Genomic DNA, 24585 nt, shown 5'->3' with positions numbered 1-24585 from the left:
TCCTAAAGAAAACCGTAAGCTGGTGCAACAGGCAGTCGTGGCAAGCTGATGCAACAAGAGACATAAGAAGGAAAACATGAGAGCACAACAAAGCAGGGAGCAGAGGTTCCTGGTGCCTCCTAGAAGGGAGAAGCAAGACCGCGAGATGGCATGACGGGCAGGTGTGGCAAGATGACGCAACAAGAGACACACAAAGAGGGGAACAGAGGTGGCTCAAGCAATTAGGTGGGTCCCTCTCACATCAGAGGTCCCAGGTTCATTCCTGGTATCTCCTAAAGAAACAGGGAAGATGAACAGCCACAGCAAGTGCAGGCAATAAGGGGGTGGGAAGAAATAAATAAGGAATACAGGTTCAAAAGAAAAAGCCTGGTTCTAACCTTCAGGTAATATAATCATTTTACCTCCTTTTAAGAGATAAATTTTCCTCCATATTCCTCCAAACATATGTTGAGTCAAACAACATATCTACTGAATGTCTACTGTCGAAGAAACACACACACAAAAGCTAGGACCCTGTCTAGTCCTTCATAATCTAGGAACTTAAGTCAAGAAATCAAAGTTTATTATAGCCACCTTAAAAATACAGTATCAAGTTAAACTGTATCATTTAGAATCATGGTCTCCAAAATGGTGTCCATACCCCGAGACAGTATAGAAGACAATCCTTGGGAGAGTGGGGGGCAAGAAGATTGGAACTTGACTATAGTTATTTTTTACTTCATCCTTTTAAAATTTACATTTTGGGATGCCTTATTATATGAATAATAAATTAATACAGTGGACACATAAAATTTACAAATGAAGACATACTGGGAATACATGCTCACAAAGATTTTCATAAGGATACATGGTCAAAAAGGCTTAAAGAATTTAAAAAAACAGCTCAGTATATGAGATGTTTATCTCTAAAATAAACATTTTATCAGGTTTTGAAAGTACATGAAAAAAAATTAAGGACATGAAATGCTAATTGGGTGGAACAGACAGAGAAAACCAATTTTAAAAGAGAGAAATCACGGTAGGGCTAGACTACAAATTTTTAGAGAAAGTAGTTATCTTTTATATATGTGTGTGTGATTCTTTTCTACAATGTTCCTGCTAAAAGAGTTATTGAAAATGAATTATATGTACAATACTTAAGAGGAAGGGCTCTGAAGTCAGACAGGCAGGTATGAATCCTGACACCACCACTTACTTTGAGGAGGACTTTTTTTTTTTTTTTTAAAGATTTATTTTTATTTATTTATTTCCCCTCCCCTCCCCCGGTTGTTTGTTTTCTGTGTCTTTTTGGTGCGTCTTGTTTCTTGTTTCTTTGTCCGCTTCTGTTGTCGGCAGCGGCACGGGAAGTGTGGGCGGCGTCATTCCTGGGCAGGCTGCTCCCTCCTTCGCGCTGGGCGGCTCTCCTTACGGGTGCACTCCTTGCGCGTGGGGCTCCCCTATGCGGGGGACACCCTGCGTGGCACGGCACTCCTTGCGCGCATCAGCACTGCGCATGGGCCAGCTCCACACGGGTCAAGGAGGCCCGGGGCTTGAACCGCGGGCCTCCCATGTGGTAGACGGACGCCCTAACCACTGGGCCAAAGTCCGTTTCCCTGAGGAGGACTTAATCACATATGCATAAAGGGCCTTGTTCAGCATTTGACAAAAATCAGCCAAAAATGTTTGCAATAATTATTAGTAAATAAAAAGAATACTATTTAGGTAACACACTATAGTGAGTAGCAGCTGGCTTATAGGATCCCCTAAATAGGATTGTGGGGAAGCAAACGTGGCTCAACTGATAGAGCATCTGCCTACCATATGGAGGGTTCAGGGTTCGATACCCAGGGCTTCCCGACCTGTGTGGTGAGCTGGTTCACACGCAGTGCTGCCGCACGCAAGGAGTGCTATGCCATGCAAGGCTGACCCTGCGTAGGGGTGCCCCACACGCAAGGAGTGTGCCCCACAAGGAGAGCACCCCGCATGAAAAAAGCGCGGCCTGCCCAGGAGTAGCGCCGCACACACAGAAAGCTGACACAGCAAGATGACACAACAAAAAGAGATGTAGTTTCCTGGTGCCACCTGAAAATGCAAGTGGATGCAGAAGAATACCCAGCAAATGGACACAGAGAGAAGACAATGGAGGGGGAGGGAAGGGGAGAGAAATAAAATAAATATAAAAAAAAAAATAGGATTGTGGCTGAAAAGAGTAGTCTAGGGATGTAAACGTAAACTGAAAGAAAGCTAGAGAATAATCTAGAGACTGAATAACACAGTGAATCCAGAGATGGATGGGAATCGTGGTTAATAGTACTAACAAAAGAATGTCCTTCTGTGAACTAGAATGGATGTAATTCACTATTGCAGGGTGGCTGGAGTTGAAGAAGTATGGAAAAAACACAATTAATGTAACGTATGGACTACCGTTAACAGCAATACTGTAATATTTTTGCATCAATGCCAAAGATGTGCTATGTAATAATAGGTACGGAAAAAACATGCCAAATGTGCACTATGGATCATAGTTAGTGGTAATAGTCTGATAATACCTCATAATCTGTAACAAACGTTCCACAACTGTGTGCTGTGTTGGTAAAGGGGCGTTATATGGGAATTCTGTACATGTATATGATTGTTTTGGAAGTTCAAAACTTCTGTAATAAAAATATATTTTAAAAAAGAATACACTTAACAAACATTAACTTTCTATAACAACTGGAATGAAACAGCTGAGTCATGTTTTAGTTCAACATGACCTTTTGAAAAGATGCTTTTTAGGTCTAACTGAAATGTATTCAAGCAAAATTATGCTTTTCCCCTTCTTTGTTACCCTTCAGTATCATTCCCATGTCACTCCCATGAATGAGTTTGTCTTGGAACAGTTAAAGTAAATTAAAAAATGTCAGTCCCTAGCCAAATGGATACCGGAACAAATGCATACAGTGTATCTTCTTGGCTTCACTTTTATATGTTACATGCATTTATATTTTGCCTTTTTTTTTTTTAAGATTTATTTTTTATTTATTTCTCTCCCCTTCCCCCGCCCCCCCGCAGTTGTCTGTTCTCTGTGTCCATTTGCTGTGTGTTCTTTTTGTCTGCTTCTGTTGTTGTAAGCGGCATGAGAATCTGTGTTTCTTTTTGTTGCATCATCTTGTTGTATCTGCTCTCTGTGTGTGCGGCACCATTCCTGGACAGGCTGCACTTTCTTTCATGCTGGGCAGCTCTCCTTATGGGGCGCACTCCTTGTGCATGGGGCTCCCCTATGTGGAGGACACCCCTGCGTGTCACAGCACTTCTTGCACGCATCAGCACTGTGCGTGGGCCAGCTCATCACACGGGTCAGGAGGCCCTGGGTTTGAACCTTGGACCTCCCATGTGGTAGACGGACGCCCTATCCACTGGGCCAAGTCCGCTTTCCTGACTTTTTTTTTTTAAAGAAACATTTTTAAAGCAGCAACTAGATTTTTTTCCCCTTTCTAAACATATTAAGTTACACATGGCAGAGCCTATTGCTGAAACATTTATAAATGCTACACCAACTGTGTTTATATTTCTGATTTTTTTTAGATTGTTTTGTTTTCATGTAAGCCATGACCTGAAAATTTTAGCTCAAATTCTTTCCACAAAATAATTACATAATGGAACAGTCTGAGTCACTTTGAATTTCTGAAATATAAAACTCATTTCCATAAAATAAAGATAATGAATAGCTTGATAGTGAGGTTTTTACGTTTTAGAGTGGGGATTTGAGACTGTCCCCCCTACAACTAAATGGTATGGATAAGACCATAAGGATAACAGGAACAGGACAAAGATCACAGTAAAAACCATTCATCCAACTCAGAAAAATCATTGCACTCTTCTTTCTTTTCCAATTGTCTCCTAGGCAATTGATACAAAAATAAAATCAATATTAAATTTTACTGCACTGAAAAAGAATAAAAAATAGGAAATTCTGAAGGCAAGTCAAATACAAAGATGCTTTCTGTTGTCCAGCCTTTTAAACCTCTTCTATCACCTTGATGCAAGACAGAAAGAATTCATAAAATATAAGTTAGTATAAACAGCACTCAAAATGTTAGTGATATTTTATGAACAAGATCAAATGTATAATAAGACCAAGACCTACTAAATTTGGGTAAAGGCTCTCAGGTACCCATCTGTTAAACGAAGCATATTATATATGCTATCTTGAGGAAGTCTCTGACAAAAGATTCTTTCTTAAGAGGCCCAGAAAAAGTACATTTAAAATAACAATCCTTTTTCTTTTCCTTAAAAAAAAATAAAAAAGCATGGGGTTGGCTTCCAATAAATATCTGTATAGTGCGAGTGAATGAGAAAGACTTTCTATTTTCCAAGATTGACACATTCCTTCTTCTAACAGGTCATCCCAGCTCTTAGCCTCCTCCTGGTTTTCTGTGACTCCAGACACCACTAACATAGACCCTGTGCTCAGTCACTCCAATCTCCCTCTCTGAATCCTTCACCCTAAAATATTCCATCAATCCCCAACCTCCACCATAGGTGAAGTAGTACTTCTACTACATACCATAAATGACTTTCTAAATGGCTCGTAAATAAACTCCTAAGGACGAATTCAAAAGTCTTTTGTTAGTATTTACACAGTCGAAAAAGAAACAAAGCTACGAACAAAATCTTGACAACTAGAAATTTACTGGTATCCATGGAATAAGATTTGCAACAATAAATAACCATTAAATATTTACTCCTGTTCAACCCAGACAGTTACATCACTTTATGTGCAACCTCAAAGAGAAAGATTATAACTGTCTTAATAACTAAACAGTTTGATTCTTAAAATAGGTAGAAAAATGAACCAATACTTCAATTTTTGTTTTGGCTGTTTTCATTCAACAGACAAAGTGTAAGTTTGTCTCTTCAGACAAAATATAAGCTATTCAAAGAACCCTTCAGACTTGCCAAGTGATTTTGCTCCTCTCTCTCGGCTTTATTGTCTTTCTCCCTGCAACCTACCTCTGTTCCTTTTCCCAAAGCTTAAAGCAACAAATGGGTAAATGAGAAAAGATACTACAAATCCTTTGATGCCAATTTCAATCCCTAAAGCAATCCACTTTATACTACTATTAAAATAATAAATGTTCTTAAATTATTCCATTTTGAAAATTCACAATTACCATCTGTAACTAAAAGTATTTTTAAAAATCTCCTCTAATATTATTGTTTTAGGCTCATAGCTAAAATAATAGCTTCAATATTTTAGCCATTGTCATGAATGATGTAATCCACTGCAGGATTTAAAACTACCATGTAAATCTCTAATAGCGAAATACCACAAAGCATCATTAATTACAAAATCCTAGGTATGAATTCTGAGTTGATAGGATGTGGTTTCATTACTGCGTAGCATATCTTCACATTAAACTCTAAGTGGAACTGCCACATAAGCTCATTTCCTACTTCATCTCCCTAAAGAGTGCAATGAATACCAGATTCATTTCCACAAAATGCCAGTGGAACTGCTATCCTACAAGAAAAATTTAAACTTTTTTAAGATTTCATATTAATGAGATAATTTATTTAGCCTTGTAATCAGTGTTCGCTTTATACACTGTTCTAAGGAACTTAACAAATATTAACCCATTTATCCTCTAACAACCTTATGATATAGGCCCTATTAATACTGTAACAGGTCCACAAGAATAGCACAGTGCTTCATACATAAAACAAATAAATGTTGTCTGAAAATCTAAAAAACTAACTTTGATAAAACACTTTTTCAAACCAATTCAACATATTTAAGAAGTTGATGATACACTGAAAGGATATTTTCTTTTTAAGTCATTTGTATTAGGTCACCTGAACAATTAAATGGTAACACCACTTCTGCCACCCATTTTAGGCATACCACGTAAACCGTTTCATACAGATAATTACTCACTTCTATTTTATTCTTCAAGTTACAACAAAACTTAGTTCTTCTAATTCTAACAGATGAATATTTGTTCATAATTCTCTAAGAGAACTTCAGACATACGAAAATTTGTATCAATTCTTCTTTAATCATTTCTCATGATAAATAAGTAACTTAGTTCTCTTAAACTCCCAAGAGCTCTAAATTTCCAATATTTTGCATATTTAGGATCTCTTCTAAATTACGCATTTCCCTTTAAGTTTAAAAATCATAGGTAGATCAGACTTTCCATCAGAGATCTGACATGGGGCAGAATTTAAGAGGATTAAGTCATAGTTATTATATGGTAAGTTTCAATTTATAGACTTCTGGTATACTTGTTTTATAATGTATGATTTGCTATTTTAAAAAAATTTCTGTATGCACTTTGAACCCTCGTTTTTTCTTCCACACTTTACGTTAAGGATGTTTGTTTTTATCCCACATCGACTGTTATGTACCCATATGTAATTTATTTCAATTTGTCAGGGTAATTTGGAATAATATTTAATTCATCATTTCAGCAATTCACTGATGAAATTACTGAGCAACACAAGATCTCACGGTGAAGTCTAAAATCATTAGTTACCATAGACCCTACTCCAAATTGGCACTGTTCAACTCTGTGGCCTACTGTACACCCTTGTAATAAATTCTAGGCCTAGGGACAATACCCTGTCAAAAGTGACACGTCAAGCTTTATTCACTGACATAGGATGGGAAAGAGGGAGGCAGAGTAGATACCAAGAGATAGCTTCTTTCAGGTCTTCAAGAGTCCCCTTGGAGAGAGTCACCATAAAAGCTATTATTGTAATACCTAAGGTTGCCTTTTCAACCAGAATTAGCTGATAGCAAACTGAAAGTAAAACTTAGAAGCTGTATAATTAGATGAGAATAGGAGAGGGATGAGAAAGTTATCGGCAGAAAAAGAGATTCCCTGGAGAGGTAGGAAAGAAATACAGACCACTTTTACCCATGCTATTATTTTGTCTAGTGCTATACATGGCCATGCCACTTGACTCTCAAAAGTCACTGAATCCTAGATGAGACTCCATTTTTCCAGCTAATTGTAGGTGCCCAGTTGACTAAACCACATTATGAGATCAAGGTCATATACTTAATCCCTATCTGAGTCAATAGGCACAGTTTCATGCACAAAAACTTGCCTTTTAAACCCAACCTCTCATAAATGCCATCACTTGTCCAAAGGGATTCATAAGGGAGGTATGGACAGATCGATGCAAAAGCATCAGCATTCCTGGGAAATTTACCAGGAAAACATGATCTGGGCTTCAGCCAATTGTACACATTTCATTTAGGAAGATCTTCCTGCTGTTTGTCTTAGGCTTCATGGTCAGACAGATAGATGTGGGTAAGAAACCAAGCTCTGCTTCTTACTAGTCTGTGACCTTGGACAAGTTAAATTTCAGAGACTTAAAGGCAAAACACGGTAAAGGTCTCAAATATTAAGTCTGACATATACAGAACACTCAGGCAGTATTGACCTCAGCCCTTTCTGGAGATACTGCAAGATGATCAAGAAACCAGGGATAGGAGCCAGGCCCACCTGTGTCGCAATTCTGGTTTGTCATATACTAGCTGTAAAACAGGCAAATTACAGCCTCATCCTTGTCATAAACCTGAGATAATGAATTAAAGTATTTAGGCAGTACTTGACACACAGAGAATGTTATAAATGGCAAGTATTACTTTTTATTTGTTAATAAAATAAGAAGATATTACCACCATCACTATATTTTGATTTTTCAGACAACATGTCCCAAAGTATGGATAAGGAACTACTTATATCAAAATGATCTAGAATGTCTGTTAAGATACATATCCCATGTTCACCGGTACCATTCTCTCCAAGAATTTCTGAATCAAACTTCCTTGAGATGCATACTAAAATTTAAGAATTACTGATATAGTACGTTTCGTGCTGTGTCACAGTAAATTAAGACTTGCTTCCACTTTCTGTTCTTTACTATGCTAGGAGAATTACACAGTAACTGGTGTTTTTATTGTTTTGGCACTTTTCTGGGTATAGATATTAAACTGACAGGCTTATAATTTCTAGGCATAGTCCTATTCCGCGCCCCCGACCCCCCGGTGGCACTATTTTGACTTTTTCCCCCCTTTTATCTGGGTTCCTCAAACTATGGCTTTGGTCCAAAGAAGAATATGTGATTGAGACCATAGACCCACAAAGCCTAAAATATTTACTACCTGGCTCTTTACAAAAAAGTCTGCCAATCCCTTGTAGTCTATAATTATTTTTTAAACTGTGGATCTCAACACAACTGACTTGTTTTTAAGTAAGACAGAACTGATGAGAACAGAAAATATTAGAAAGAACTACACCTAGTAGAGTGATGTATTGTTGACAAAGTTTCAGTTATGTATTTATACATACACTGTATATGTGCATTAGATCATGATCAAATTGCAGTTGGTTGCAGTCAAAAACATTTTAAAGTTCCTAGGGATAGGGACTAGGGAATAAATAGTGCAGTGGGTCAACAAATGTTTATTAAAACTCACAATGAGCAATTCTTAGAGTAAAGGTACCTTGGAGAATATAAAAATATGGATACTGATCCCTGCCGCTTAAAAGTCAACAGCTTATTTCTTTATCTGCTACAGAAATAAAATTTGTTCTGTGTATGTTTTTGTAAGAAAATGGAATCATCAATGTAAAACACTTCAAAAACATACAAACAAAATATTATTAGTCATATTAACAACATATAGTATTAAACATATAGCTATTCTTTACCGAGTTATTTAGTCCTGGGAAACTAATCATTTTTTCCCTTGTACGTGTGTATGTGTGTGTATAGGTGCTCATGTATCTGTAAGTGTGTCAGGAGCATAAGCAAAGTACCAGATGCCTCTCCCCTTTCTGTGCTATCCGTTATAGGCTTCTTTCCATCTAGTTAAAATACATATTCTGTTATCTTTCTCTTGTTTCTCTTAAGAAAAGCACTTGATAACTTCTTATGCAAAAAGAAAAATTAAGACTATATTTACCCTCCCTTAGGCAAAATTAAAATCTAGAAATAATCATAGTTCTGACTTTTTTCCTCATAGAGCACTAATTTCTAGGGTTTATGTGATTGCTTTAGACCAGCAAAAAATACATTAATTTTATAACACATTTCAACATGTGATTCTGCAAAGCAAAGAAACATCTTCCTAGGAGCATATACAGGGAGATGAAATGACACCTTAAAATGTTTTTATTATATGAATTGCACTGTAGACACACAAACCACAAGCCAAATAAACAAACAAAAGCTGGTGCAATGCTGCCTGCATATTTGTTTTACAACCACAAAGAGAAAACACTCGCACATTTACACACCATGGTGTTGTAGTTTGAGAATGCCTAAAAGATGGGATTTAGTCATGCATAAACCACGGAGGCTGTGTGTGTGTTGTGTGTGTGTTGGGTGTGAAGAGGGTTGCAACCCTAAGGGGTGGAGCAGTTATTTGAGAAAATTTCTTCTTTCCCATTCATTCTTTTTAGCTTCAGAGTCTGGCACAGTCCTTACAATTACTCAATAGCTTTTCATTCTAAAGACAACCAACAAGCTTTCAAAACTTCCTACAGTATTTTTTACATTCTTAAAAAAACATATTTTTTAAAATGCACCAAATCGCACAATATGCGTTTTAAATAAAAAGCAGATCATTAGCTCGTTTCTCATTCCAAAGACCTCAAGGGTTGCAGGCTAAGTAGGATCCTTTGTTGTGTGTCCAAAAATAACACAGCACAGTACTGGTAACTTGGAAAATAATAGATTACTTTATTTCCAAGAATGTCAAAGCTGTTACCATAAATTTTATGTCCCCAGAGAGTCTCATTTCTTGCTCCTTTTAGTGAATCTACCGTCCTAACACGGCAAAGCCAACTAAATTCAATACCCCTCGCCTTTTCCCTTTGGACGCTCCATTAATAAATATTCACGCGGAAAGAGAATGCCAAGGGGACCAGCCAGTTATTTTTATGTACAATGGTATCCATCAAGAGAAATATCTTCAGCCACAAAGAAAACTGTCTCCTATGAGATGCCCACATCACACCGGCCCACCTCTGCCGCTGTGCCTTGGAAGAGTGGGGCAGATGGGCAGGGGGAACCACAACCTTTCAGCTCCTCCACCTCCAGAAGAGGAAAAGAGGGGGAGGGCATGACAAGGGAGCAGAGAAGGAAGGTGGGCGAATGGGAGAGACAGAAATGGATGCTGAGGGGGTGGGCGAGATGCGAAGGTAGGGCAGGTGGAGAATGCAGAGAAGTGGGTGAGGAAAGCTGCAGGATTAAAGAGCAAAGTGGAGAAATGTGTACGGGGTGAGGGGACTCGCGGGGCGCGGAGGGGATCCCTTCCTCACCATTGAACGCTCCAGCGTCCGCGGCCTCCTCCTCCTCGTCCTCTTCCCCGTTTTCCGAGTCGGTGTGCAAGGGTTCCTCGGCGAAGTTGACTCCCTTGCTGGGGGTGCCGCCCCCAGCGGCGGCACCCGCGTCCCCCCAGGTCCTGCCCTCATGGCTGAAGCGCGCGGCGCTTTTCCGCTCGTTCTCCTGCTGCAGGCGCGTGAAGTGCTGCAGCGCGAACTCCAGCAGGTCGGCGGGCTGGTGCCTCAGCACCTCCACCGTGAAGCCCTGAAGCAGCTCCGTCAGCCCCGCCGGGATTTCGATACTCATCCTGCCTCCGGGGCGGCGGGCGCCTGGGTGCCGCGTCCCGGGACTGCCCAGCGCGGGCGGCCGCCGCCCTCGCCTTCCCCCCGGTCCGGCCTCGGGCCCTGAGGCCGCCGAGAGAGCGCAGAGGACGCTGGCGGCGCTACCGGCTACGAACGCGGCGCACTCGGCCCCGGCGGCCCCGGCCCGCGGCTACAGGCGCGCGACTGCTCGGCGCGGCTGCAGGGGCGGCTGAGCGAGCGCAGCCGGGGAAGGGCTGGCAGCATCTCCAGCTCCTCCCGCTCCCGCCGCCGCCGCGCCTCTCCCCGCCCGGGCCGCCCCGCCCCCCCCCGCCGCGGCGCGCGGGAGGGGGAACCAGAGCGCGCGCCCACGTGACTCCAGAAACCATGGCAACCTCCGCAGGCGGCAGCCGCGCTCCGGCTGCTCTGCTGGTCTCGGGGGTGAGGACACAGGCGGGCGGGCCCGTGGGGCACGCGCCCGGAGCGTGCAGTCCCCACTCAGCGCTCCCTCGGGTCCCCTGCGAGGCTGGCCTTGGTATCCACTTGTCCGCACGCCCCGGCGGGGGCGGTCCACTCACCTGCATTCCCACGCGCCCTTCTCCACGTGAACCCAGGCGAAGCTGCTGCCGCGCGGTTTGCCCTGAGACCTCGGCTTTCACCTCGGTAGTGGCATTTTCTTTTTCTGCTAGAATCTAATTGTATTGCTCAATAATTCTTGTTTAAATTCATGTAATAGTACTGAGTCTATTTTAGATAAAGAAATAATACTCCATTTTTGTGACATCTTTTTCTTTCACCACATTTTATCTAGTCTTTCCTCATTCATCTTGCTTATTTTGTTTAGCTTTACTGAATCTGTTCCATTCCATGATACACTCGATGCATTTACTACTATTTATTGAGACAAATGCACCATTTTACTGTGGCACTTACCAAAGTTAATTAATACCCTTCAAGAAGAATAGTGCCGCAATTTGAGTAAAAAGTCATAAGCAGGACAGATGGTTCTAAAGCAAAAAAGCTTTGCCTGATTATCCTCTTATTGTTTATTTATAAACTTTCTCTTATGCTTTGGGTGATTTTGAATTATATTTCACAACATAGGAATACTTCAATATAAAGAGAAATAGAATTACAAGTGTGTGCTTTAAAAGAAGTCCCTTACTTTGAAATTTTGAATTTGGGAAACTTGTCTTTTACTGTTTAAAAAATATGCAAATACATATGCTTCATTTTCTACAGTGACTACCATATCATTGTAAATAAAATAGTTCAAGAGCAAGCTCACTTAGTCATTCTGGTTTATCTTTTCACCCACACAAAAGAGTAAATACATGACTCAGGAAACTCAAAAACTAGAAAGCAAAATGTAACAAACCAGTCCCTTTTTATAAAATTACGTCTTGATGTTAACCCTTCCTTTGTTTCTGACTCAACTGGTATTCACTCCATTGAGGAATGTATTTCTCCATTTCCATTTCTTATCAACCTCATAATGATAATGTTATATTGTTTTAAACTATAGTAAATGCTTCTAATTGTGTCAAGCATTTGAAGAAAGTAATCTTTTATCAAATACCTGATCCTCACATGGCACAGCATATTAGTCGAATATCCACCATGTAAGCATTATTGTCTTTACAGATCCAGTTATCTAAGATAAATTTGCATCATCTCTCTTCATATTTATAATTATATTTGTATTCATGAAGATTAGCATTGTCTGCATGTAGCATAAAATGTAAATACTTTGGCTTAAACAAGATAAGACGTTTATTTCTCCGTAATGTAAATGGTATGGTGACTATGGCCATCAGGGACCCAGGCTCCTTCCACCTCATTGCTGGGTTATCCTCATTTTATGGCTTCTATCTTGTGGTCGAAAATAGCTTACCTACCTCCAGTCATCTCCTTCTTATTTCAGTGGAAGAGAGAATGGAACCCGCCCACCCCTTCGTGCACACACACACCCTTTAAAGAACTCTTCCAGGAAATTAAACACACCAATTCCTCATATCCTTTTGGCCAGAACTTAGCCACGTGGTCACATATGGAGTGCCAAACTGCATTTTCCAAAGATGACTACAACAATATGTTTTTTTTTAAGATTTTATTTATTTATTTATGTATTTATTTATTTATTTCTCTCCCCTCCCCCCCACCCCAGTTGTCTGTTCTCTGTGTCTATTTGCTGCGTCTTGTTTCTTTGTCCGCTTCTGTTGTTGTCAGCAGTGCGGGAATCTGTGTCTCTTTTTGTTGCGTCATCTTGTTGTGTCAGCTCTTTGTGTGGGCGGCGCCATTCTTAGGCAGGCTGCACTTTCTTTCGCACTAGGCAGCTCTCCTTACAGGACGCACTCGTTGTGCGTGGGGCTCCCCTACACGGGGGACACCCCTGCATGGCAGGGCACCTCATGCGTACATCAACACTGCGCATGGGCCAGCTCCACACGGGTCAAGGAGGCCCGGGGTTTGAACCGTGGACCTCCCATGTGGTAGATGGATGCCCTAACCGCTGGGCCAAGTCCAGTTACCTACAACAATATCTTCTGTTCCATGTGCTCTTCTACAATGTGAACTTGCCATTCCTCCCTCAGAAGTTGAAGTCTAAGTCCCCACCCCCCTTGAATCTGGATGATAGAAGTCATGCCAGCATGGTAGAAGCAGCAAGCCCTGCAGTGCCCTGTCCACAGTCCTGACCCACAAAATTCATAAGCACTATAAAATTAAGATTGTTTTAAGGCTGTCAGTGTAGGGATAATTTTTTACACATCAATAATAAAAGAGACACATGACTATAAGGAAAGTTTGGAAATGTAATCTTTTTTTTGAGCAATCAAATGTGGGGAAAATTTTCCATTTCTGTCATAATGTTAAACACTGTTTCCCCTAGAAATGACAGAAGAAAAAAGCACTACTTTTCTAAACATTTACCAGAACCATATTTTAAAGTTGATCCTTCATTTTGTGTTTCAAAATGCATTTATTCCTTTTTGTAACCTTAATGTATAAGGAATGGCAAATGGCTCTCTGCCATCAACCACAATGTCAGGGTTGTGTGGCTCTCTTTTCTTTAGTATTATAGTAGTGACTCAAGTGTGAAATGTATAATTGGATCAGATGACTGATATGGTCTCTCCCAGCCTGGGAGATCATATAAAAGTATATTAAAAGAAGGCATGTTGGATTTAAAACATTTTTGCAAAAAGATCTCTAATAATTTATTTGTATCCATTCTTAAATCAGTAACCATGACCTGAAGAAGTAAATCTTGATTCTGATACTTACTGCTATGTATCTATAATTATGTCACTGTTGTCCTCAGAACAAACATTCTTTTTTTCAAATTATATTCTGGATTTATTTACTACCACCTAACCTTTTTCAGTGGTATTGTATGATTTTCTTTACTTTTGTTTTCAAAATATTTCCTTTTGAACCTTGGAGTACAGTGGTTTATGAGGGCTATTCATCATGAGTTCTTTAAAAGAACATCACTAATATTGATTCTTTGGTTGTTGATTTACAAAGCAATTCGTACTAGTTTTTCAGAGAATCAGACTGGAGGCATTGTAAGAGAACTCGAAGGGCTTGGAGTTGGGATGAAATAAGAGTGCTACCAAATTTGTTTTCACGTGGGAAATTAAACAGGTATTGGATAGAGACATCAACTTATCTTTGGCAACTTGCAACTGCCAAAACCAAACCACAACATGGATAAGGCAATTGTTTGTGCAAGCTTTACTTACAGTGGACAGTAATAAATATGACCAATCACTCATGCAACATTTCTTATCAGTAGTTCAGATGTATCTTGATCAAAACCCTTTGGTTCAAGAAATACATATACCTATTCATGGTCATGCACACAAGAAAAGGTAGGCAGATGGAAGGACACGGGGGCTGTGCTTGCACAGGACCCTCTGTGACCATCATTCTCAGTTCTGTATACATTTTAGCAGCACAGCACTCACTAGAGTTTTGGTGCCTCTAACTCGAATTCCCCAGAGAGAATCAAACTGGTCTTTACCACCACTTGAATTGGCTGGCCTTGAGTGAGAGGTCCTCTCCTGGTCCAGTTAATGTGGCCAGTGGGTGCAAGATAAAGATGTGGTTAGACAGTACAAATAACAGGTCAAGACTTGCTTTTTCAGTGGAGAGATAAGTCCCAAAGAGAGACTATAAGTGGTTCCAGCACCCTTTACCATCTACTAAAAGATAGTCACCTCATAGCCTAAGAATATTATAAACATTTGGCCTAAAACTAAGTAAAAATGTTCCTTTCTAAGTGCAACTTTGTGAGGGGTTGCCTGGAGAAGACCAGTGGTTCCCAAAATTTAATGTGTATCAGAATCGTCTAGCAGGCTTGTTGAAACACAGGCTTCTGAGCCCCACTCCCAGAGTTTGGAATTTATTAGGTCTGAGGTGGGAGCCAGGGTATTTGCATATCTATCAGATTCTCAGATGCTGCTGATGCTGCTGTTCTGAGGACCATACTTTGAGAACCACTCCAGTAGATTCCCAAGAAGAGCTTATTATCATGCTGAAAAATCAGCTGCTTAATGTAACTTTTGTCCTTAACATCAAAGCATAAGTTGTGTTTTTTGTTTGTTTGTTTTTTGGGTTTTTTTGGCCAAACGCAAATTCATTTCTCTCTACTCCTTAGAGGGATCTTGAAAAACTAAAGAGATCTAAAAAGCAACAAAGAATATGTACTCAAACACCATATTTCATGGATAGAATGTGGATTTCCTGTTAAGGACCATGTTAGACCCCTAAGTTTACCTCCGTTTCCTAAAACTTAACTAAAATAGTAGCTAAAGGAATTGAGAAAAACAACTCATAAGCAAAAAGAACAGGAGTCGGGACAAGAGCAGATTAGAGTTACCTACTGTAATTTTGGAACTATTAATAACCTAAAAGAGAAAAATCTGAAACCTAAGCTTGGGTGAGGAGTCCAGGGATAGTGAGAGGAAGCCAATAAGTAAGATCATCTGCCTCGCAGAACCCAGCACGGAATCTGACGATGCTGGGTGCCTCTGGGGGTGAGAAGATGGCTAAGTATTAGTTAAAAGTTTATATCAGGAGCTGACAGCATTGTCCACCCTCCAGCCCCTCCACCATCCTACAGTCGTAGCAGAAGATGGAGAAGTGTGTTTTCTGGAGAGGTTTGTACAGCTGATTGTGTGGATGAGATACTGTATTGAAAAGAAGGGGTTTGATTTTGATCTCATAAACTCCATATAAGTGGCCTACTTCCCCCGTTGGATTCCCGAGATTCTGGCAACTAGGTTTAAACCCTCCCAGTTAGGAAATTAGATCATCCCTATCTAGGGAACTGACCATCTCAAGAGATAAGACCTACATATGCTGACAGTTGAGGGTTCCCTGATGAGAAAGCCAGCTCTGTCTTTTCACCCCATTGTGAAGTTCATCAGTCAAAACCCCCTCCCCCCTCCCACACACATAAATATGAACTCAGGTAAGAAGCATTGGATTTCTAAGAAAAGCTTTTAGTATGAAAAATTGGGACAAAATAAGTGAACTAAAAATATAAACTCACTGAAATAAGGACTACAGTGAACAGAAGAAAAAAATTAAAAACTTCTTTAATAGCCTCAGGTATATAATAACAAGGACCATAATAACAGTTAACATTTATGTCAGACATTCACTTTATATCTATTAACTCTTTTAATGTTTACAAGAACCCTATGAGGTAGATATATTATTATGCTACAGATGAGAAAACTGAGGCTCAAAGAGGTTAAGTAACTTGCCCAAGACCAAATAGCTAGTAAGTAGAACTGGAACAGGATCCCAGTTAATCTGGCTCTAAAACCACTATACTATTTTTTAAAAGGAGCAACAAAAATTATTGGAAATTAAAAATAAGGTTGTAGAAATATAATCTATAAAAGGGTTCAAGATAAAATTTACAAAACCTACCAGAAAGTGGAACAAAAGAAAAAAATGTAGAAAACGGCAGAGAGAAAAAAAAGTAGAAAATTAGTGGATTGTTCCAGGAGTCCTAATGTCCTAAAATAAGAGGAATTAAGAAAGAAGACAGGGAGGAGGAATTAAGAAAGAAGACAGGGAAGCAGATTTGGCCCAAAGGATAGGGCATCCGCCTACCACATGGGAGGTACAAGGTTCAAACCCAGGGCCTCTCAACCCACCCATGTGATGAGCTGGCCCATGCACAGTGCTGATGCATGCAAGGAGTGTCATGCCACGCAGGGGTGTCCCCATGTAGGGGAGCCCCACGTGCAAGGAGTGCGCCCTGTAAGGAGAGCCACCCAGCACAAAAAAAGTGCAGCCTGCCCAGGAATGTTGCCGCACACACGGAGAGCTGATGCAGCAAGATGATGTAACAAATGAGACACAGATTCTGGGTGCTGCTGACAAGAATACGAGTGGACACAGAACACACAGCGAATGGACACAGAAAGCAGACAACTGGGGGCAGGGAAGGGCATAGAAATAAATAAAAAATAAAATTAAAAAAAAAAAAGAAGACAATGATAAATGGAGAAAATTATTAAATAGATTATAGAGGAATTTTTCCCAGAATTGAAAGATAGTAATTTCTAGATTGGAGAGGCCCATGGACAGCCTTTACAATAAATAAAAATACCCTCACCAAGCCCATCATATGGAAATTTCATAGCATCAAACATAGTAGAAGAGTATAAAAAAGCTTTCAGAGAGGGGAAAACCAAAACAAAAAAACAGAGGCAACAACAACCAAAATAAGTCACCTTTGCAAGCTTGGGAATCAGAATATCACCAAAGTCCTCACAAGCAGCACTGGAAGCTTAGAAGAAAATAGTGTGATATCTTCAAAATGCTGAGGGAAAATTATTTCCAACCCAGAATTCTATATGCAGCAAAGTAAAGGTAGAATAAAAATACATTCAGACATGCCCAAGTTGAAAATAATTTTAGTTCCTATTTCCCTTTCTCAAGAATTGGATAATTTTTTATCAAAACAAGGAAATAAACTGATAAATAGGCATATATAGGATCCAGAAAGTAGAAAGGAATGGATATACGCTCCCAACACCAAACCACCAAGCCTACCTGCATTTGTACCCATATACTCTACCTTGTGTCTGTTACAGTGGGTAGGTACTCTATCTATTGTGCTCCACACCACTCCCTCTAACCTGTTCAAGGAAACTGCTCATCCATTTGTCATCTCACTTGTGCAATCAGTGTATTTCCCTTTTAAACGATCCGTTCTATGGCAAACAATCTCTAAGGTGTCCCCTGATTTTGGCCCCCTCATGTTCAAACCTTGTGTAATTGTCTCCCCTGAGTGTGGGTGGGACGGGAAACCTTCTAGTCAGTGCTATATGGCAAAAGTGAAGGATTTTACAGATGAATTAAGGTCCCAAAGCTGTTGATTTTGAGTTTCTCAAAAACTAGATGGTGGGCCTGGCCTGATCAGGTGAAAACTCTTGAAAGAGGTACTGAGCCCTCCCTGAGGGGCGAGAGGTTCTCTTTGCTGGCTTGATGAAGTAAGCGGCCATTTTGAGGAAGCCCATGTGAAACAACACTTTGTTCACTTTGCTCCCAGGATGCCACTTTTTCTTGGTTCTCCTCCTACTTCCCTGGCCATTTTTTCTCAATCTCCTTTACTGGATATGTTTTATCTTCCTGACTTGTAAATGTTGAAGCACCTCAGACCTTCTCTGTCTCTCTACACTCACTCCCTGGGTGAGCTCAAGTCCAGTGACTTTAAATACTGTTTATATGCTGATGATTCCCAATTTTATACCTCTAGCCCTAACCCTTTCTCTGATCTCCAGGTGTCTTTATCCACCTGCCTTGAGATGTCTAATAGGCACCTCAAGCTTGTCATGTCCAACATTGAACTCTTTATTACTAGGACCGCTCTATCCCCAGCACCTAGAACAGTGCCTAGAACATAGTGGGTACTCAAGGAATAGTTATTAGACAAAAAAGAAGGAAGAGGAAAAGAAAGAAAAAAGTTGGAGAGTAGGGAATGCATACAGAAAATAGGGCAAGAGAATTTGTAAGAGATGAGTGAAGGAGGTCCCAGGATAGCAGGTGTTCAGTAGGTCTGCAGACCATCCATGTCCAGTTGGAGCAGGGGATCAAGGACATACTGAAGGAAGACCCCAAGGAAAAAGATAAGAACTGACTGATTATATTGAGAAAAACTGCACCGCTGCCAGAAAATTTAGGAAATGAATAAACAATTTTGAGGAAACTAGACAATTTTGGAAAAAATAATGTGTTCTACCCCATGGAAAACAAGGTTGAACAAGAAAGGAAATAAAATCATAGAATACTGTGTAACTCAGCAATAAGCAATATTTATGTAGTTGTAACAATGAAAACACTGAATATTGATAAAACAAAAAAATGTGTTATGGCTATATTGGGCAGGAGAAAGAGAAGAATGTGTATGCATGTCTATGTGTATCTTTGCATGTATATCTGTGCTTGAGTATGTTTGTGTGTTGTGCAAGTATAGAATAAGGTCACTGAATCCTTATCTTTATAACAAGAAGTCAATAGAAATGTCTAAATTGAAAACTCAAGGTATAGTGATAAATGTTATTTAGAAATATGTTATTAAATAGCAAAAGAAATAGCTTAAATAGTTTCAAGTGGTTGTCTCTGGGAAATGGATCTTTGATTTTAAAAAGGGTTTGAGTTTTTATAGTAACTAAGTTACAGGGATCCCTTCATTTCATACAACTCTCACCTTTATTTCTGGATTTAGAGGACCACATAGCTGAGATTTTTCCAGTCCTTATTTAGTAGACTGAACATTTAGGGGAAAATCCCAAACCTGCATCTTCAAGTTCTATGAGTTTTAGAAATCAAAGAATCTTGAAATAGCCAGTTTTTACAGGGTAGAGCCTTCAGCATATCCTTCAAATATCCTACTTATTGTCCCACTTAGTTGAATATTTCTGAAACTTTCTTTTGTTTTATATCTCTTGTTCTAGTTTGTTTTTTCTTTTTTCTTTCTTTCTTTATTTGCTCTTTGTCTTTCCAGTTTAGCTACTCAGTTTGCACTTGTGAAGGGCAAGAACCAAGATTCCCAGGTGTAGAATTCTCTTGCTAATCAGCATCTCTGTGGGATAGAATGTTCCTTTTTTTTTTTTTTTCAGTCCTCTTAAAGTTAATGTGTGCTTTATCTGAAGAACAGTTTACCATTAGTTCTGCTTTCCGATCATAATCTTTTTTGTATGTTGAGCTACATGGTCTTGTAAATTCTGTTTAGTCTTTTTTTTTTTTTGTCAACAGAAACAAATAACACATGTGTCAAAGCAAAGGGGGATAATTGGAGTGTTTAAACTACTAGATTTTATTTACCATTTTAGATGTAGTCTTTCTGCATTTTCTAAGTCTCTTTTACTGCACAAATTCTATAACTTCTAAAAACACACTTAAATCAATCCTACATAGACTAAAGATAGGTGCCATTTTTAATGGGTCATTTAGATGTTTCTGTCTGCTCTGCCCTGCCACATTAATGTTTTTGTTCATCCTTGAGAAGTCCTTGGTGTCATCCCTCTGCAGATGACTCTAAAATGAATGAAATTTTTAGTTCAGTCTCCTCTCCTAACCATTAAACCTCAGTTCCATTTACCTGCTGGGAATCTCTGCAGGACTCTGTTACCAACATCTCATATTCAACAAACAAACTCGTCAGAAACAAAAATTAAGCTCTACCGGCTTAGCATTGCCCTTCCCAGTCTGTTCTCTCTCTCTGTAAATGGTATCATAACACCTTAGACTCTTAAGTCACTGTTCACACTTGCCTCTCCCTCATCCCTAAGTGGATTAATTGTTAAGTCCTGTTGATTCCATTTCCATGAGGTAGAACAGGGACGATGACATTTGTTCTTTCCCTGCCATTCCTGGCGTTACTTCCTTTGAGCACTGTTGCTTCCTAATTAACCCTCTTCTTGCCAGTATTTCCCATTTCTAGTTATACAATTATTACCTGAGAAATCTTTTCTAGATACAATTCTGTTTATGTCACTTTATGCTAAAAAGCAACAACAACAGCAAAAACAATGGGTTTCCATTACCTGGACAATAAAGACAAAGCTCATTTTCCTGAAATTCAAGGACTTTCACAATCAGATTCCAAGCTGATTTCCCAGGTTTTAGCTCAAAGTCTCCATTATACCATTGATAACACATCAAATTGGAACTGTGCTATTCTCTGAGCACGTCTACCTTGACTTACTATGTTTGCCCACTTGGAAACCCTCACCAATCTTCCCCAGTCACAAATTCCACCTCCTGATCAAATGCCACTTCCTCAGTGAAGACCACCGATGCCCTGGTCAGAAGTAAACACTCTTCATTTTATGCGTCTGTTTGTACCTGCCTTAAAACATTTTATTTTGTCTTTTGTGGATTTACTTGACCTCCCTCTGGAAAATAATCTTCTGGAAATAAAGGGTCATGGCCTGGCATGCACAGGATACAGCAGGGTGAATGTTTGTTAAGATGAACCCTGAGTACATTAATGGGAAATATAATATTTCATAGTCAAATGCACATGAGGTAGTATTTAGATATTGATTTTCAAACTGTTAATAGGAGCCCTGTTCTGTGCTGTACCATAGCCTTTGATAAAGTATTTTATTGAAGAAAGAATTTTGTGGCTAACTACTTTAAACCATTGATCTAATTCAACTCTTTCACCAGGCCAGATAGAGCTAAAAATGATATTCCTAATACTTCCCAACTATTTAATAGCAGAATCAGAAGCAGCAAGATACATTAAACTGTATCAGTTGGAAAGATGTATTTGTAGAGTGGTTAAACCTCATCTTATTTCTATGACATTATCCTGCTACTGGGAAAATGAAGATAACATCCGAAACAAATAATAACTTAGTGAACACACCTAAGGTTAAATCTTGTTAAATCATTTCTTCCAGGCACTGTTTGGTACTTGAGGATGGTGAAAAAGTTAGTTTTCTTAGGAAAATGCTATTCACCAAGGACCCTAATAGAATAAGGCTGTTGTCTTAAAAGGCTAGACACAACCTGAAAATCAAACTTTATGAAATATAAACAACTATGGAGTGAAGTTGTCCTCTTCACGAGGATATCAAATTAAGATAATAAAATAATTAGAATATCAAATATATTTATTGCTTATATATGCTTATCTGTTTGATAAATTTAGTATTATAATACGCTTCTAGCTATTGCTTGACTTTTTTTCTTTGAAATGTCTTTAAATCATGCCCTAAGTTCCCATAGTATTCAAAAAATGAGAAAAGATTGAAGGGACAAGGAGAGCTACCAAACTATTGTTTTATTGCAATACTGTTTTTGTTTTTTTGTTTATTTTTTCAGGAGGTATCAGAGATTGAACCCACAGCCTTGTACATGGGAAGCAGAAGCTCAACCACTTGAGCTATATCTACTCCCCTGCAATATTGCTTTACAGTAGTAGTGCACTCATAATATAATAGCAGCACAGCCTGACAAAGCTTACCTATGTATTTAAATAGAACCCGCCACTTAAAGAACTAAGAACTCTGTGAAAATGCCTTTTTTTTAGCATGAAATAATCCAGGGATGATGGGAAGCTATCAGAGAAAGAGTCAAACCTGAGTAATTATTATTATTATTATTATTATTATTATATTGTTTTCAATAATAATAATGTGTCCAAGGTGCTACTTCCAGGGTCAATTTATGTATTTTAAATAGATTTCCTATTTTTGGAGCACATCCCAATGAATAAAAAATATTAATGCTCAGATTTGCACTAAGCAAAATGAATGAGAATAAACCTTGAAAGTTTTTTGAAATATAACCAATTTCCAGGGTTAAAAAAATGTGGAAGTTTACCTGTTTCATACCAAGGAACATTTCCCTTCATGGCACATGGCTTTCTGAGAAAGAATTCATCTGTGAAATAACCTCCTTTGTGCTAGGAGTTATGGTTATACAAAGGAAAGAGAGGTAAAATGTTCCTCTCCTTTTATTCTCATGGGGACACTTGCATTAAACAAATTTGAAAACAAATTACATAATTATAAAGAAATATAGAGTCTCTGAGAGAATATGAACTGGGCAATAATACAGAGGTAAGTGGAAATGTGTCCTTTTTGGCAGTTGCTGGTATTGGGCATAGACATGCCATCCTTTGCTATTAGACAGAGTCCAAGATTGTCAATGGTATAACTGCTGTAGGGAGAACAGCTGATACTATTATGTAGATTTTGGCTTGGAGCCAAAGCTCCAAGACAGCAGTTGGCACCAAGTGGCCATTTTCCATAGGGCCATTGCCCTTAAAACATACTCCTCCCTCCCCCCAGCACACAGGGCCCCAGTCTGATCTTTTCCAGCTGGCTTTATTGCATAATTGCAAGAGCCTCTGATTCTAGTGGGAAGTGGGACAGACAGGTCAGCATTGGTCATGAAAAAAATACTTGACAGTCTTAACTTTTTTAACTCATAAGTTGCCGGTGCTTTATTCATGAAACTATGTAAATATCCTTAACTGAAAAAAAATTTTTCTGAAGGATATTAAAAGAGAGAGAACTTGAGAGTCACAATTATATTTATCAAAAGTTCTTTTCTCCTTTCATTATTTATATATAGTTTCTTCAGTGAAATTCTATTCGTTTTTATTTCACCTTTATTAAATTTTTTTAAAAAGATTTATTTTATTTATTTCTCTCCCCTTCCCCTCCGCCAGTTGTCTGTTCTCTGTGCCCATTTGCTGCGTGTTCTTTGTCCGCTTCTGTTGTTGTCAGCAGCACAGGAATCTGTGTGTCTTTTTGCTGTCATCTTGTTGTGTCATTTCTCTGTGTGGGCGGCACCATTCTTAGGCAGGCTGCACTTTCTTTCGCGCTGGGTGGCTCTCCTTACAGGGCGCACTCTTTGCGCGTGGAGCTCCCCTACACAGGGGACACCTCTGCGTGGCAGGGCACTCCTTTTGTGCATTAGCACTGTGCATGGGTCAGCTCCACACGGGTCAAGGAGGCCTGGGGTTTGAACCGCGGACCTCCCATGTGGTAGACGGACGCCCTAACCACTGGGCCAAGTCCACTCCCACCCTTATTAATTATTAATATAACATAAACCTACATTTAATTATCCCTAGCCAACTTTTTATACAGTTTTTGCTCTACATTTTTTTATTTCTGTTTCTCATTAGAGAGGGCTTTCTTCCTAAGTGATTCTTTCAGAGCCACTGTTTTGTGTCAAATTTTTAAAAATCTCATTTATTTCTGTGTTCTCTGTTGCACATGTCTCCTACTTGCATCTATTCTCTTTCTACTTCCTATATTTTATTCAAAATATAGTTCCTTGAAGAGAATACTCTATTAATTGTCTGTTCTCCATTCTTAACTTCGAGAAAATTTTACTATTTGGCTTTCCATAAAAAATTATTTCTTTCTACAAACTTGGACTCTAAAACCTGAAATTTCAATGTTTTCTTTAAGCCTCAATTTTCTGTATTGGGCTATCACATTCTCTCCATTCCTTCCCTCCACACCGCTGGTCACCCTTACTTTGTTTTTCTTCCTTCGAGCTAGAATTAATTTTCCCTTTCTTTTGGTTCCTCTCTTAAGTGATCCAGTCCTTTTTGCTTTTAGAGAGGTTGAACACATCCCTTTAAGATACTACACCTGTCATGTCATGTCCCAGCCCTAGTGAACCTTCCTTCTCTTTTTTAGAAGTTGTAAGCGGATGACTATGATATTCATATACAGCATTAACTGTAATTAAACCAGACGAAAGGAGTACTACATTATGGAAAAGCCTGAATACTGAAGTATTGTGTTCAAATCCCAGACTCTCTAATTAGGTTGAGTCTTTTTGCTTCTCCAGTTCTCAATATCTTCCATAAAATGAAGGGACTGACTACCAGCTGTTCTCTAAGATTCCATGTGGGTCTAGAGTTCTATGATCCTATGCATTTCTCAATAGAAACATCTCACATCCTATGCAA

At 39.3% G+C, this 24585-nt stretch overlaps 1 protein-coding gene and 1 long non-coding RNA gene across 2 annotated transcripts in view; one reads left to right on the top strand and one right to left on the bottom strand.

Annotated features, from left to right (window-relative positions):
* The window catches only part of PRKAR2B (protein kinase cAMP-dependent type II regulatory subunit beta), a 97828-nt gene extending 86940 nt beyond the window's left edge, over positions 1–10888 (bottom strand). The window contains exon 1 of the mRNA XM_058297156.2: positions 10305–10888. Within this exon, the coding sequence (XP_058153139.1) occupies positions 10305–10614 (310 nt within the window). The 5' untranslated portion in view covers positions 10615–10888. The remainder of the gene's footprint in view (positions 1–10304) is intronic.
* A 120-nt stretch (positions 10889–11008) lies between these two features.
* The window catches only part of LOC131278516 (uncharacterized), a 160353-nt gene continuing 146776 nt past the window's right edge, over positions 11009–24585 (top strand). Inside the window, exon 1 of the long non-coding RNA XR_009185853.2 lies at positions 11009–11270. This is a non-coding gene — a long non-coding RNA (uncharacterized lncRNA). The remainder of the gene's footprint in view (positions 11271–24585) is intronic.

Source organism: Dasypus novemcinctus, chromosome 5 (assembly GCF_030445035.2).
Source record: "Dasypus novemcinctus isolate mDasNov1 chromosome 5, mDasNov1.1.hap2, whole genome shotgun sequence".
Lineage (NCBI taxonomy): Eukaryota > Metazoa > Chordata > Mammalia > Cingulata > Dasypodidae > Dasypus > Dasypus novemcinctus.
The sequence above is the reverse complement of the archived record's forward strand: the minus strand, read 5'-3'. Positions and strand labels throughout refer to the sequence as shown.